This window comes from Musca vetustissima, unplaced genomic scaffold (assembly GCF_032173495.1).
Source record: "Musca vetustissima isolate MV318-11 ecotype Yass unplaced genomic scaffold, APGP_CSIRO_Mvet_v1 utg27460, whole genome shotgun sequence".
Classification (NCBI taxonomy): Eukaryota; Metazoa; Arthropoda; class Insecta; order Diptera; family Muscidae; genus Musca; species Musca vetustissima.
The window spans coordinates 36,968-53,488 of NW_026876195.1; the positions used below are offsets into that span (position 1 = coordinate 36,968).

Genomic DNA, 16,521 nt, shown 5'->3' on the forward strand with positions numbered 1-16,521 from the left:
TTTGTATTTACCAGTTTTAAAATTGGTCTGTTAATATATCGCAAATTTCCCGTGTAACACTTTCTTTGCTGGCACGTATTGTTAGACGGAACATCTGAAAGGAAAAAAAAAATGCAAATATGATTTTTAATAACAGTTTTAATTAATACACGAATATTACAAGCGGTAGTTATCTTAGAAGATTTCCAAAATTATCTAAAAAACTATTACAAACAATTTTTTTTTAATTTTTGATGTTATAGCTCCCATTTATAGTTTCGTCCAATTTTATCTTAATGGTGTACAAGAGAGAAATCGGCTCAGATTTAGTTTCTGGTACACATGCTGCTGTGTACCAGAAACGTTTTCTCGTCAACATAGGTGTTGATCTGTGTTCGTTCTGTTGTGACTGATAATTTTTTTATATATATATATTCTGTACTACTCGAACAATCGATTTGATATAATAAATGCCAATATCAATCGATATTTCCTCATATATACTGCAAAAATATTCCGGCCTTCTTCAAAAAGGCTATCGAAATTGAATCGTTTTTTTAGGTTAATTCCAATTTTTTGAGTTTTTATTTCAAATATTTATTTATTTTGAGAATTATTTATTGTTTTCTACTAATTCAAGCAATTTCTGGTGCAATCGGACCTTTATTTTCTATAATAAGGGTTATTTTGTGAATGTAAGGTGTACTGTACAAATTTTTGGCAATTTTCATAGAATTTACAGATTTTTTTCAGAAATTTGCATCTGTAAATGATTTTATCGGTGCTTAGCTTACATAATTTAAATAAATTTAAGAGCTTTTTTAAAAAATATTTTCAAAAAAATGCAGTAAAGTAAAAAATCGCAAAATGTTTTAATTATATGGCCACTTCAAAGACGATACATTTTCATAAAAACCTTTATTTATGGAAAAATTGCATGCAATAATTTTCTATTTTCACCCGAAATCTCTCAAGTGCAGTATATCGAAGTGTTCTGAATTAAAAAAATTCCAAAAATACTTCAAACGAATCGAGGGCTGATCAAAAAATGTTTACCACAGTAAATGTTTTAATTCTGTGACCACCACTGTATATATATATATATATATATATATTTCGAACTGCACGAAATTTGGCGTAATGGACTAAATTGAGTCTATAATGATGTGTGCTAAGTTTCGAGAAAATCGGTTCAGATTTAGATATTGCTCCCATATATATTTTCGTCCGATTTTATGTTAATGGTGTACCAAAGTCCTTATATACCTTTCGACTTCCACGAAATTTGGCATAGCACATTGAATTGAGTATAGAATGCTGTGTGCTAAGAAAATCTATTCAGATTTAGATATAGCTCCCATATATATATTTTTGTCCGATTTTAAATATGTGATGATCCAAAGACCAAAAGTTTGGCCGATTGACACAGAATTTTGCACAGCGTACTGAATTGGGTATAGATTCATGTATGCGAAGTTTACTTGAAATATTTGTGTCCGTTATTAAGTAAATGGTGCACCAAAAGGCATATCATTAGGCCGATTGGCATAACATTTTGCACAGCATACTAAATTATGTCCAGATTAATGTATGGGAAGTTTTGTTGAAATTGGTTGAGATTTAGATATGGCTTTCGTCAGATTTTAAGTAAATGGTGGTCCAAAGACCCAAAGTTATGCCGATTGACACAAACTGAACTAGGTCGCAATTGATGTATGCGAAGTTTTGTTGAAATCGAATCAAATTTAGATATAGTACACCAAAGACCCAATGTGAGGCCAATTTAGAACTTGGTATGTCCAAGGTAGACGCATCCCCCGTCTATAATTCGAAAATCCTTTCACCAGAAGGTGAAAGTTAGGAATAAAGTCCTGAAAGCTTTGGCTGGATAAAGGAATAAAGTCCTGGGGCAAGGATAAAGAAACGTTGGCCATTGGTCGTTCCATCTTCAACTATGCTGCCTCGGTCTGGACATTTTTTCCTTAGCGACACACAATGGAGATCCTTGCAAATTACACAAAAGAATGCACTCATAAATGCATCATCTGGTGGATCCAGATGACGAGTGTCGATCCTCCATAAGAAGGCCACGTTGCTGCTAGTCAAGCAACATAATGTGTTGTTGAATAGACAGTTCCTGCTAGCACGCTATTTGCCATCCCAACCATCGCACAGTGATGACTGATGGAGTTATTGTGAAGGCATCCAATACGTACTCTATAAACGGCTACAGGTGCAAAGTCCTACTCTTCCGGCAATTTCGACATACTCCTATTCCTAATCCCATTAACACAATAAATTAACATTTGTTCTGATTTATGTTTTCTTTTCTATTTTTCAGAAATTAATATTCGACTGTAGTTAACCTGTTAAAATAACAACAAGCGGTGACCGTAAGTAAAACCATTCCTAATTTTAATTCGGCCCTTAAAACAAATAAACACATTGAAAAATCATATTTGTACATACCTGTGCTTGCTTGTTAGGTTCCAGTCTTAATAGACAACCAACTTGTTGTGACTGTGTGTGGATAATACCCGCACATACCATATTGTCTGGATTGGGATCAACATTATCCAATAATTGCATGCCAAAGCCCATTAATTTATTACGAGCACCGGCTAAATCTAAAGGCTGTTGAGCTTTGAAAACTTTTTGGGCTCGTTGTTGTTCACTGGAAAATAATAATAATAAAAAAAACATTTCAAAAATTATTTTTGAGAAAATAATTGTTGTTGTAGCCGCCTCATTGACATACGTTGATCAAGTAAGACTCGGATCGTAAACCCCTTTGTCGTGGAAACAACGAATAAATTAGTATTTTCCTTTCTTACTTACCCACTTAAATTCTTCCATCGTGCAAAGAATGAATCGGCATTCATTTCCGTTGGTTCAAAGAACTTATTTATGGTCAATGGCAGCTTAATGCTGAATTTTTGTTGAACACCATTATAACGGAAATTCACCTCAATTGTGGGTGAATCAGCATAGTCTTCTATACATTCGGCGGTTAACAGCTGTTGGATTTGTGCACCGGCTTCTAAGGTGGGTTCAACAGGTTTCATTTGAACATTTAATTTTAAAGCATTTTCCGGTTCCCATTGTAGGACAGGTGTGAAATTCTGAAAAGAAAATACATAAATATCCCCTTTTATTAGATTATGGAAGGTATCATTCTTACCGTTAAAGGAATCTGTGTTTTGTTGCCATAGAATAACCCCAAACGTCCCAAATTTTGTCGGAATTCACTCTTAACACCAATCTGTAGCATTTCATTTTCAAACAAAACACCATTGTTCTTGAAAAGGAACTTTTTGGTATTGTAAATTGCTGTACTATTATTGGCACTGCCATATATATCGCCCAGGACATCAATTAATGTGCCACTGTTATTGTTGACAGCATTGTTGGCCGGTGGTGTACTGAGACCCAATAAATCAGCATTGGCATTGCTGTTGACTCTGTCAAAAGAAAGCAAAACAAAATATTCAATTCCATATTCAATTTCCACAATCTAGAAGCTAGAGACACTTACTTATGATTAGTTGCAGCATGAGTATTATTCTGCACAGCCACTGGTGCTGGACTCTTTGATTCGCGTATTTCATTTTCTGGTACCCGACCAGGTTTCTTCTTCTTCAACACCGCCAATATGGAGCTTTCCCTTTCGGGGAATGAGGGCATTTCTTCCAACACTGTAGCCAGTACATCTGTGGAAGCGACAATGCTCAATTGCAGATATTCACTAGCACGCTGTTGCAGCTCAGCATCGGCTGAACGTAAATTACTATGTTGACGGAATACTTCTTGAATGTTGGTACGTATCTCAGGGAATAGATTTATGAATTTAATATAGGTGGACAGCAGCAAAGCCCTTGTCATGGGTGAGCATAAATGATATTTTGAGTGCAGCAGTTTAAATTGCACCAAAGGTGCTGAGCGCGAATCGCCAGCAATTAAATTACCAAATTCACCCAAAATATAACCGCCAACTTTAACCATGTTTTCATGGCAAGCGGGAGCTTGCAAAGCTTCAAATACCGTCTTTGCGGCATAGCCTTGGACCTCTTCGCGATTAATGACAATTTGTATGACACGATACCAGACTTCTTCGGAGACATAATCGCCGGCAATACGAATGAGATTTAAGATGACATCGACGTACCTAAAGAAAAGGGAAAACGAGGATCAATATTGATAGAGGTAATCGTTTAGAATAGGCTGGCTTACCATGTAAAATCGGTGGCATATTTTTCAGCTAAAATGGCCACCTTGAGTACCATTTCCTCGCGTATGGAATAATCAGCTGTTTCCAAATAATTCAACATTTCCTGTACAATTTCCTCGGCATTGCTGCGATCGCACATGGCATACAGCAAATCAACTGCCATTTGACGCACCGAAACATCCTTTTCCATCTGGAATAAAAGAACAGATAAATAAGTTTTTCGAAATTAAAATTCCTATTGTCATCCTACCTTCATCGACAAAATCACCACTTCCTGATGTTTCTTGACCTCCTCATGTGAAAATTCCGATGTTGCCAAATGGCACATCGACTCCAAGGCCAAATAACGTAAATTCGTTTCACGATTACTCAAAAATTGTCCCAATTGATTGCAGGCACGCACCAACAAATTGGGTTCACTGTCACTGTGTATAATGAGATTGATCGCTTCGAAGAGTACAGCGTTTTTAGCATTTGAATGCTGTACTTTTTTACTCTTTGGTGGCTCTTGAGCCTTATTCAAAATCGTTTCAAGTGTTTCATTTAAACGTGCCCGAACGCCTGGTTCTTCTGTTACAGGATTATAATTTTGCAATAGGCGTAGCAATTTAACCGATAACCAGGGGGCTGGCACAAAATAATATGTATAATCCTGTAAATCAGTATAACTAGCGGTAACAATACGCGATAAACGAGAAACAGCTAAATTGACGCAACCCTTATATTCATCCGGGTTGCGTTTGACCAAAGCATCAATCAGTGAAGTGGCAGCGGTAACAACACCCATATGTTGATCGTTCAATAGATGAATAATGCGTGAAGTCCATTCACCGCCAGGTATGATGTCGGGACTGGAACGGAATAAACGTAAGAGACACAGAGCAGCAGATTGTTTGACCACATCCATGGTGTCTCTGGAAATACAAAAAACACACACACACACACACAATTAAATAATGCTCGATAAAGGTAATTGGAAATTTAAAACTTACCCCGATACCAATAACTTTGGTATTTCATTGGAGAACGATTCGGCCATATCGCGGCTACCAATATTGGCAATGCACTGCAATGCCAAATTAACATGTACCGGATTACGAGATTGCAAATCATTTTTGATCGATTGGATTATCAAACGAATCAAATCGCTGTTTGTATTCACCAAAACCGAGATGAACAAATAGCCCTGGGAGAGAGAGAGACAACAAATTGAATTATTTTAAAATTAAAAATAAAATTAAAAAAAATCACTACTTACAATTTGTTTTTCCGAATATTTATTCGATGATAGCAAATTAACAGCTTCCATATGGCCAAAATCGATATCATGCCCCAGCAGAAATATGAACAGCAGCTTACAGACATATTTCTTTTTCTGATACCCATCTAACGTTTTGTCACCTTTAAATTTGCTACGTATATTGGCTAACTCTTTATTGATTCTTTTTACTTCCGCTTCTTTACTTTTACCTAAAGAGATAGATAGAGACAAGAAAACAAACATATAAATAAAATGCAGGGAAAAGAGTAGCTAAATGAAAATTTCTTTATGATTATTAAATTATAAAGGGGAGAGGGAAGAAAATAAATAGATTTTTTCTCTTCCTGACAAGTAAGTTGTTGTATACTCTTTGCCGGAAGCATTAATCTTATGGCGTCACAAGTGAACGGTGAAATGGAATGTGGTGATGGGAATATTAATTCAAGCTTTTCAAAAAGAAGAGGTAAAGAGGTAAATATATTCACATCGTAATATATATTCCAAACTTAGAAGAAGTTCGAAGATGGAGGATATCGATCCACTCCTTCTGCTAACTCCCTAACAAATTGTCAAAATTTTTAATTTTTATAAATCCTGACAAAAGCGAATGAAATGTCCGATTTGACCCAAATAATGTAAGTAGATGGGACCCATCACTTAACTCCTTCCGATGCCTCTCCTACAAATTGTCAACATTTAAAAAATTTGTTAATTTAATACCAAGCGAATGGAATGTCCGATTTGACCCAAATTTTACACATTGAAGTACTTCTACCAAATCTTAATCGTGTCCGATGATGGGACCAATCAGTTCACTCCTTCTGGTACCTCCCCGAAGAAGAACGATTTTTATATAGTTCCATTTACTATATACAAAAAATAAGGAAAAAATATAAGCACATATTCTCATATACTAACAGAGCGCAATGAAAAAAAAAATAAATAAATAAAAAATTTGTCATATTTTCCTTATCAATCCGCTGTTGTAAATAGCTTGCAATGCATTTTATACATACATATATGGCAGTTAAGGTCATTGGACATAGAGATGAGTATTAAAAAAAAATATTCAGCGAATATTTTGGAACAAAAATGAGTACTGATTATTATGGGAAAATACAATTAAAATCAAATAGATAGATCAAACAAAATGCATACAATCCACGCCTTTGGTCGAAAAATCCACTCTTATACTAGACCCTGGAAAATATTCTTTAACAAATCCTCATAGAGTCATCAAAAAATATTCTTATTGGCATATTGACCATGAAAAAATATTCTTAAAAAAAATTTTTGTTTAAAAAAACAATATTTTGAAAGTAGGAATTTAAATAAAAAACTAATTTTTCGGTAAAGAATCCCTGGTTCATCCTTTATATATTTTCTATGTATTTTAAATTTTTTCTTTACAATATTGTAAATATTACAATAGAATAGTTGACAGAATATTCCTCAATTCTCAACATTTATTCGAATGGACTTTTCACCCATAAACTATGTTTTCAACATTTTTATAGACAACAACAAAAACTTTGTCAGATTATCGTTATATGAGAATGTGTCAAGCGCCAATGAGTGTGACTGTCACAAGTTAAATACAAAACAACAACAACAACAAAAAACGAATATCCAATATACATAAACATATAAATTTCACACATTTCAGCTAGAATGCCAATGAACTTAAACAACTATTTTTTCACATGTCGCGATGGTCAACAGAATGTTGAAATTATAACAAATAAAATAAAAATAAAATAAAAAAAATTAAAAAAACAAATTAAAACAAACATTATTTTTTAATCAATTAATTTGAGTTATGTCATTTGGCATTTTTGCCAAAATAGATACTTTTTGTGTTGATGCGAGAAAAAAAATTAAAGAGAATCAAACGACTGATACACCACCACCAACCAACCAAGCACTGTCGCTTGTCTATCCTCTATCATTCATGATGGCTTTATTTTTTTGAAAAAAAAAGAATAGAACTCAGCTTAAAAAAAAATTGACGCCCCTATAATTTAATAAACATCATTTTTATTCAATTATAAATAAATGTCTAAAAAGCTGTAGTGATTTCAATTTATCACAGTTAATGTAATAATTTTACATGATGTGTTTTGCACCACTACACAAGAGCATTATGATGTAGTGATTTCAATTTAGTTTCTGTTGATCAGTTAATGTAATAATTTTACGAAGAGATGATGTGTTTTGCACCACTACACAAGTAAGCATGTAAAGTTTTGATGATTCGTTGCCACTTTGTGAGTGAGGTGCCAGAAGGAGAGGATCCTATCTTCGGACTTTATATAGGTTTGGTAAAAGTAGTTTGGATGAAATTGGGTATTCCATTCTATTGCTTTGTGGGAGAGGTAATAGAAGAAGTGAACTGATGTAAGTGATTTCAAATTTGCGAAAATTAGCACACAGTTTAGACCTCACTACGCTATGCCAAATCTATATATTTAAGATAAAATTGGACGAAAATATATATGGTAATCTGAACCGTTTGTGTCCCAATTTTAATAGGGTTTGTCCTTGGGTCAAATAAATGAGTTGTGCCAAAATTCATCCAATAGGGATCATAAATGCTTTGTTTAAAATTTAACATGGACAGATAGACCGACGGACGGGCCTGCATAAATCGACTCAGAAAGTGATGACTATGACTATGTTTACCACATAAAAAACAGTGAGCGGAGCAGTATAGTCGGACGGGGCCGACCATATTATACCCTACACAACTTCCACGAAAATCTAACTTTCTGTGGTTCTATAATCTGAGCATGGACAATATTTCGCGATATTTGCACCGTCTTGACCGACTAGAGGTCAATATAATATTCCCTTCGCCATGGGTTGTATTGTGATGTTCGGCTTTCAATTGTGGCCTCGAAAAAACACAAAAAATTAAATTTTCGATCCACATCATCCCAATATTATTTCGCCATGGGTTGTACTGTGATGGCAAATTTCAAAGCGATCAGCAATATATTTCCGCCCTCTAGTGTGGTAATGGATTACTAAATAATTTATGAATACGTAAGCACCTTTAAATATTTAAGTGTAACTTCGACATCCGAGTACATACGACAATATAATTGGTATCAATTTAAAGGTCAACTAATCATCTTGATCCCGATCCCCTTCTCCATGTAAAAAATCGAGATGTTTGGACTATAATTGCGGTCTCTAGAACGACCAGAAAAACAGACATTAAGTATTTCATCCCCTAAATATTAACCGAACTTTACAAAAAACAATAGGGGTCTCCATTGGCCACAACTCATTCTACATGCAAAATTTCATGAAGATTATAATGGACAGACGGACTGGCACACATGTTTAGATCGACTCAGCTGGTCGAGATATGACGATAGGTATACTTAAATTTCTTGGGGCTGCACAAAGCTATAATACCCTGAGAACATAGTTGTGTAGGGTATAAATATTTTTAAAATCGCTGTTTGATCTTCAAATAATTGTACTGAAAATCCACGGCTTATTGACTTTTAAAAAATATTTTAAAAATAGCCCTGTTCTATATTATTATCATCCTCTTCGTATTGGCCAGCCTATAGCTTTTCGATGTTTATATTTTTTTGATCAAATTCCTTTGCCAATGAATTGAATACACAACAAACAAAATAGATCTTGCGTGATCAATTTTCAAAAAAATCCCAACAATTTCTCTGCGAACGTGATAAATGATTAGTTTCATTTTCTTTTTTTAATTTGTTGTTAATTATTCAAAAAAAAAAAAAAATATTGATACTTACAGTTTCTTATGTCTGATATAAAAACCGCCAGACCGCGCATACCATCTCCCCGCACAGGTGCCATTGTTGTTAGTTTGTTAATTTTTAAAGTTTTTCAAAAACTCGCTCAAGAAGAAAAACGGTCGGTCGCTTTTGTTTTTTAACAACTATATAATATAGTTGTTAAAAACGGATGTTAGGCTTTGTTTATGTGCCGTTTTAAACTCTCCTCTTTTTTAGGGGAGAGTTTAAAAAGTGTTTCGTGTGTCGATGTGCTTTTTTAACGAATGCCCTCAGTCAATATGACCGTAGCAGCAATTGTAGACAGCCAAAAGAAGATTCTAAATTGAAAATTGTTTGCTTGATTGTGTAAAGTATAGATGCAGTAGCAACAATCACAGTTCTACTGGCACCACCAAGTCATTCACAAAGACAGTCGACGTACAGCAAGAACAATTACAATATAATGAAACAACAACAGTAACACGTTTGTATTTTTTTTCTTTCTTAATTTTTGCTAGCTGTTGTCGTTTTGTTGTTGTTATTTATTTTGTACACAAATCTTTCTTTTTTATGTTCACAAAACCGGCATATAAACAATTGAGGAATACAATTTGTATGTCCACAATAGAGCAGCAACACCGATTAATGTTCGGAAAGAAATATTCACTCGATTCGTTCTTCAATTGAGACTGATTGCTTTAAAGTGGTGTTTGCTTGTTGTGATCGTCGTCGGACACACAGAGAGAGATTTGATGGTGATGCTGTTGCTCAGAACTCTGGTGTCAATACTCGCAACAGATGATGTTGTTGTTGTCGTCGTCGGTCGCAGAGGTGCTCCTGTATTTGATTTTTACTAAATAATTTTTATTTATTTATTTAATGTAGAGTACGTTGTCAATACGTTTTTAGACTCTTTGTGACCTGTAAATAAACGAAGAAAACGAAATTAATTAGTACACATTGCCAAAAAATTATCGAATCGAATTAAATTGGAAAGCAAAAAAAAACAAATAGAGTAAAAAAAATAATCAAACAACAACAACAAATTATTTGGATCTAGAGGCGTTGTTTATTTTACAGTATGTACTCTCTGCTTGCTGATACCGTTTTGCTTATTTGGTCATTGTTTTTTTTATCATAAAAATATAATATATATTATTCGAATACGAAACAAATCTCCGACAAATTTCCCACTTTTGTTGAATTGCATATCTGTATGCTGCTTTCTTATCAAGAAAAGCGAAAAAAATTACAAAAACAAAAACACTAACAACGATGACTTCGACGTCATGTACTACTAATAACCCGTAGAGGAGGAAGCTCTGAAATCCCCACAAATCAAATAACAAAGAATTTTTGTTTAGGTATTAAAGAGCGAACAATGAAGCGACAAAGCGAAAACCCACTTAAATCAAAGAAAAGTTAGGACATTATGTATTTAAATTGAAGAAAGTGATTTTGAACTTCCAAAATTACATGAGCCACGATTATGATTTGTTTATGTGAGATTAGGGATGTACGGTTGTTAGTAACAACCGTCCACACGGAGACTATTGTCCATTGTGATCATCCTTTATACCTGAAAAGAGAACGGGAAAAGAGAGAGAGTGGAAGAGAGAGGAGAAGATAGTAGGAGAAGGAGAGCCTAAATATGGTTATTTTAGCCATGCCAGATTTTCGACAAAGCCTAGGATCTGGTTGGGGTCTATTTTAGAGAAGAAAGCTAGATGATCCATTTCATATCTTTCAAACTGTTTATGTCATCTGCCACTCAGCGATGGACATCTACAGAGGATATGTTCAATTGTTTCACAGAGACGACAGTAATCCTCTCCGCTGGAGTGCCATTTCAAAGTGAGAGATCTAATTCTGCTGTGGCCTGTTATGATCCCCACAATGATTTTGACCTCTCTATCTTATTATGTGCCAGCAGCGAAGAAGTTCTTCGGCGAGAGAATTCAGGCCAGATAGCTTTTGAAATTCTGCAATCAGGTTCTCTCGAACATCTCTGTTAAGTTTATATGAGTTGTATATTTATAATTCCCTACAGTAAACACCTGCACCTTCCCCATCATATATAGTCATCGGTCCCGTATTATCGACAGTAAGTGTTTTTTACTATATCAGCCGCTTTTATGATTGCAATGATTTACGTTTCAAAAACGCTACCAAGATTGTTAAGTTTATATGAGTTGTATATTCATAATTCCCTACAGTAAACACTTATGACAGACCTGGCAGGACTCTGATGTCATTAAAGTCTCTATGAGAGGGAACGTAGTCACTAATGTGAATATTTCCAGTCAAGAAATCACTACCTGGCGTTATGTTGAGGATACTAGCGTCAACATAGTTCAGCGACATCCAGGCATCAGTTTCTCAGAGCCTCTGGGCACATCTGGCAGCCTGTGGTGTACGCATTCAAGACTGTCTGTGGTGTACTTCTTAGTCTGGGTTTATACATGCAACTTTTGTAAGCAACTCTGCTGTGTTCTTAGAAGAGTGAGGTATAAAAAGTGCCGGTCGCTGTACTGAATTTAATTTTGTCAGCAGTATCAGCCCTTTCTTAACTTTTAACTTTTTTTCTGTTTATACCGTGCTTTTTGTGCAAGACAATATTTAAAAATGCAATATCATGTGAATGGGATGTTCGATTTGATCCAAACATTGCACAACCAATTATCTTTACCAAGCCTACATCAAGTCTGACCATGGGACCCATTGGCATACTCCTTCTCCCCCACAAATGGTCTGGGAGAACAAAACATTGCCCAACGTATTATCCAACAATGTCCTATTCTGTAACTTTTAAAAACATTCGATATTGTTTAATTTTTTTTTTTGTTATTGTAAAAACAATTAAACAAACAAATGAAATTGTTGTAAAATAAACAATATCGAATGTTCTGAAGATGGGTCACATTGATCCAATACTTCTGGTATGGTCAAAATTTGCAATATTTATAAATACAAAATCAGGAGAATAGAATGTTCGATTTGAACCAAATATTACACAACCTATTATCTTTACCAAGCCTACATCAAGTCTGACGATGAGACCAATTGGTCCACTCCTTCTAGTAGCTGCCCCACAATGGCGTCAATAAATTTATGAGGTCCAACTTAAGTATTACCAAATACCCCAATGTGTATGTTTCTTGTCGTTCTCAGGAATTAGTACTGTCTTACGGCACATTATATTGTAGTTTAGATCTACGCCTACATATATAAAGTCGAGCTCACCATTCACTGGTCATTCACAAGTTCGTGAAATGAGTGCTTGAACAACAGGCGATGGACGGCAATTTTTCGAAGAAAAATTTCTTCAGCGATAAAGCTGAAATTTCTAAATCGGGTTCGGGTCCTAATGTGTGATTGGACCTTACTTCTTCGAAAACGGACGATGGATCAACAATCACCATCAATTCGTAACATTACGGTCATTTGATAACCGATTTTTATTTTACCTTCTGTTGCAGAATCCGACTTGGAGAATATGTTGTTTCAACAAACGATGCCACATAGGACACACAAAATAAAACTGTACAACCTGACCTTCACCTCTAAATAATTCGGGCCTGAGCTTTAAACTTGATTCAAACCGATTCCAATGTCTTTGTTTTTGATACTTCAGTTTAGTTTTTTTCACGAATTTAGGCTTGATTACACGGCATATCATTGATACGATGTTTACATCGAAAGTTCATCCATTCTATCAAAAAAATAATTGTTTTTAATAATTTATTATATCATTATCACAATTTCGTTATAAAAAATAGTTTACTATCTATTTCTAAGTTTTTAGTTTCTTTAGAAAATTCGAGGGTTATGATTCATTTTTGTGTTTCAAAATATTCCACATTCTGCTACCACTAACAAAATAAGAAAACATCAATGGAATATTGTAACCACAATGGCCAACATTCCTCAACGTGTTCATTGTTATCCTTTAAATTACGATATACTCGTTCGTTATCCACCCCCTCCCTATTTAACACCCACATCACAGCACACATCCATATAAACGCCATCTACAACTCATAATTAGCTCTTGCACATACAAGAACTTTTTGTCGCTGGCGTCGCAGTTGCGTCGACGTTTACGTTTGAGGGCAATGGATAACGCCGCTGCTACTTTTTTTTGTCAAATAACAAATGACGATGACCACGGACAAAGTGTCAAAGTGAAGAGGAAGAAAAAAAACCAACAACAAAACATGAAGACTTCATAAATGTGAAATATGTAAAATGTAGTAGCTTGTTGGCTGGAGGAGTTTAAATTTATCTCTGGTGCACATTCGTACAAACACACACGCACGTCATCACCATCATCATCATTGTCGTACACAATAAATAAATGTCAATTTTTCTTGATAACACCAAATTTTGTTTTCTCTCTTGCAATTAATTGACACTCGGTGTCAATTGTTTTTTTTTTTTTTCTTTTTCTCAAATCACAATAATCAATTTATAAATCCTCCCACTAGAATGTGTTTATCACATTATATTTTTTTTTCTTGTATTATTTTTATTTTTTGCTTTTGGGTCAGTTCACTGCCGATTTTTTTTCACTCCTGTTGAAATCAATAACCGATTGAAAAAAAATCTTATATATTTTCATTGAATCCTTGTCTCTTTTACATTAATTTCATTTTCCACACTTTGAATATTGGATAATATTCACTATTTATTTCTATTTTCATTGGTTTTACTATTTTTTCACAATTTTTCCATTTTCATTACCGTTTTTGTGTAACAACTATTGTATGTGGAACGCTGTGCTCGGCTTAAATTGAATTCCAACAGGGCACACTAAACAAGGTGTGTCAAATGTCACAAAACAACAAAATTCATTAAATTTCAAACAGCACAGCATTACATATTTTCGACTAATATTTAGCTAATATTTGAGAATATTATGTAAATACCACAATAAAAATAATAAACCATTAATTGTCGAAAGAAAACCCCTATTCAAAATATGTATATACTACGAAACAGGTTACCACCAATGACTTCTGACATTTAGACATTACTACAGAGAACAGCTGTTTTGTTTTTAGTTGCCGTTATTAGTGTACCCTATATTCTTTCCAGCACTTGCGTACACCCAATTAACTGACACTAACTCACTCACTCGCTCACATACACACAAACACACTTATACAAAATTTTAATTTTCACCTCCTCTATTTTTTTTCTTTTCACTTTGTTTTATCGTAGTTGTTTGTTAATTATTATTTGTATAGCAATATAACTCACTTTATTAAATTATTACTTATTATTTATCACAAATATATTTGAACACTAGCTACCACGACTGAATGTTGTTTTCAACAAAGAAATTCGTCGGAATCGCCAAATCAACACCGCAAAATTTTCTCCTGTTTGACAGTAGATTGATTATTCTAGTTTTTTTCTTAAATCATTTGTATGATTATCGAGTATTCGGGTAATCGTCTTTCCGTTTCGTTTATTATTCTGGGGCGTAGCGAAACGCTGCAACGCATGGCGCCTACAAAATGAATTTTATGTGCGATGTAAAGAATGTGCGTTTAAAGACGTTATAGGGCGCGTTTAGATTACTAAATCCACTCGATCTCAAATGTCAATTCCATAGCGTATACGTCAAATATAATCCACTAAACGCGCTTATACGAACCACCAATGTCATATGTATTGTCAAAATGTATATACTGTACACGTCGATGTAACAACGCATGTAATTTTTTCTTTATATCTGTATGTATTTTCATATGCAAACCATGCAAATCAGCTGATGCCATATTTTAGGTAAAAATCAACAGTGCTACCAACATTTCAATGAAAATTTATATCAATACATATTACAGTGCTGTTTAAAATAAAAACAAATATTTTCAAAGATTGTGGACGTTTTTTTAAGTCTGCTTTTCCACAGGCAGATTTTTATTTGGCAAATTTTTTCGCTTGCTTTTCCATTAGCAAATTTTTCTTTGCCAAATTTGCGAATCAAAATACAAAAGAAAGAAAATAAAAGTCAAAAGTTTTTGCATTTTAAAGATTTTTTTAATATTTTATTTATTTTTTATATATTTTATTATATAAATTTCAAAAATTAAATTTCACTTGCACAAATTAAAGCAACAGGTTTGTAAACAAAAGCCGGCTGTGTGTCAGTAAAGCGAATAGGTTCAAAAGGAAATGTCAACAAAATTGTTTTCAACGAACAGAGCAAAGCAGAATTTGCGTGTACGGCAAATTCTGAACAGGCGAATTTTTGTTTTTCTTCCTCGCACCCCTCTCGCCTACAAAGTCAGTATTTGCCAAATAAAAATTTGCCTGTGTAAAAGCAGACTAACGAATGTATTTTAAAATAGAAGAAAAATTGATAGAGGAAATAAAAAAATACGACATTTTGTATAACTTGAAATTTGGAAGAATGATTAAAGGCTGAATCATTGATTTTCAGGCTAAATTTACCATGATTTACCACACAAATTTAAATCATCGTATACTGATTGAGATGCAACGCGGGTTTTGTACGAAAAAATACAACTCTCACAATGTACCAAATTTTGCAACTGTTTTTACATGCCGTTTGTTTTTAAATTTGACGGCTGACAAATACAAATATGACAGATCAAAGGAAAATAAAAATTAATTATAGAATTTTTTTTTTTGTTTTTTTGCAAAAACATTTCCATTGTGGTAATTCTTCTATTCTTTTTCAAATTGCAAAGAAATATTTTTGGCGCAAATTAATAATTTTGTATGTATACTAACAAACATCAGCTGATCGGCATTTAGATCATGATTAAGGGTATGTGTAAACAATTAGGGTGTATTTCTGGATTTCGTTAATCGACTCGATTTAAAATCGTATATGTAAATGTACTTTTAGCCAGTCCTTTGCGATATTATATCCAGTCCTTATATGCGATTTCGACTGTATTTAATTTCCACCAGATATTTTATTAGTCAACATGTTTTGTATCGAAAGCGTATGACGCCTTGACGCGCTATCATTTAGTTGGCCAGGCAATGGTTAAGCCATATTTCATATTGTTGCGTGTGATGCGTGTGAATAAAAAGACATATTTTGTCATTTCTCCCCGATTCGAGAGGCATTTTTTTAAATGCTTTTATTAACAATTTTTTTAATTAAACAAAACCACGTTCCGGTATAATGTTAATACAAATTATATGTGTGGAGGATTTGGACAAATATCATTAATACATGAGTTAGATGAACAGAAACAGAAAATATTTAGCGGAAAGAAGAAGCACCCGAACCGAAAAAACGCCGT

At 34.0% G+C, this 16,521-nt stretch overlaps 1 protein-coding gene across 1 annotated transcript; it reads right to left on the bottom strand.

The window, feature by feature from the left end:
* LOC133338674 (AP-2 complex subunit alpha) lies at window positions 1–9,476 on the bottom strand. Its single transcript, XM_061546844.1, has 10 exons — window positions 9,251–9,476; window positions 5,466–5,677; window positions 5,200–5,393; window positions 4,458–5,121; window positions 4,210–4,397; window positions 3,515–4,144; window positions 3,161–3,440; window positions 2,818–3,101; window positions 2,449–2,653; window positions 1–94 (listed from the first exon to the last, which is right to left on the bottom strand). Exons 1-10 carry the CDS (start codon window positions 9,312–9,314, stop codon window positions 17–19), a joined length of 2,799 nt encoding a protein of 932 aa, XP_061402828.1. The 5' UTR covers window positions 9,315–9,476; the 3' UTR covers window positions 1–16.
* Between the last annotated feature and the right edge of the window lie 7,045 nt (window positions 9,477–16,521).

Coding starts and splice junctions, on each gene's coding strand:
- LOC133338674 (XM_061546844.1), bottom strand. CDS start 9,314: ATGGCACCTGTGCGGGGAGATGGTATGCGCGGTCTGGCGGTTTTTATA. Junction 5,394..5,465: donor AATATTCGGAAAAACAAATT/GTAAGTAGTGAT, acceptor TCTCTCTCCCAG/GGCTATTTGTTCATCTCGGT. Junction 3,102..3,160: donor AAACACAGATTCCTTTAACG/GTAAGAATGATA, acceptor TTTTCTTTTCAG/AATTTCACACCTGTCCTACA.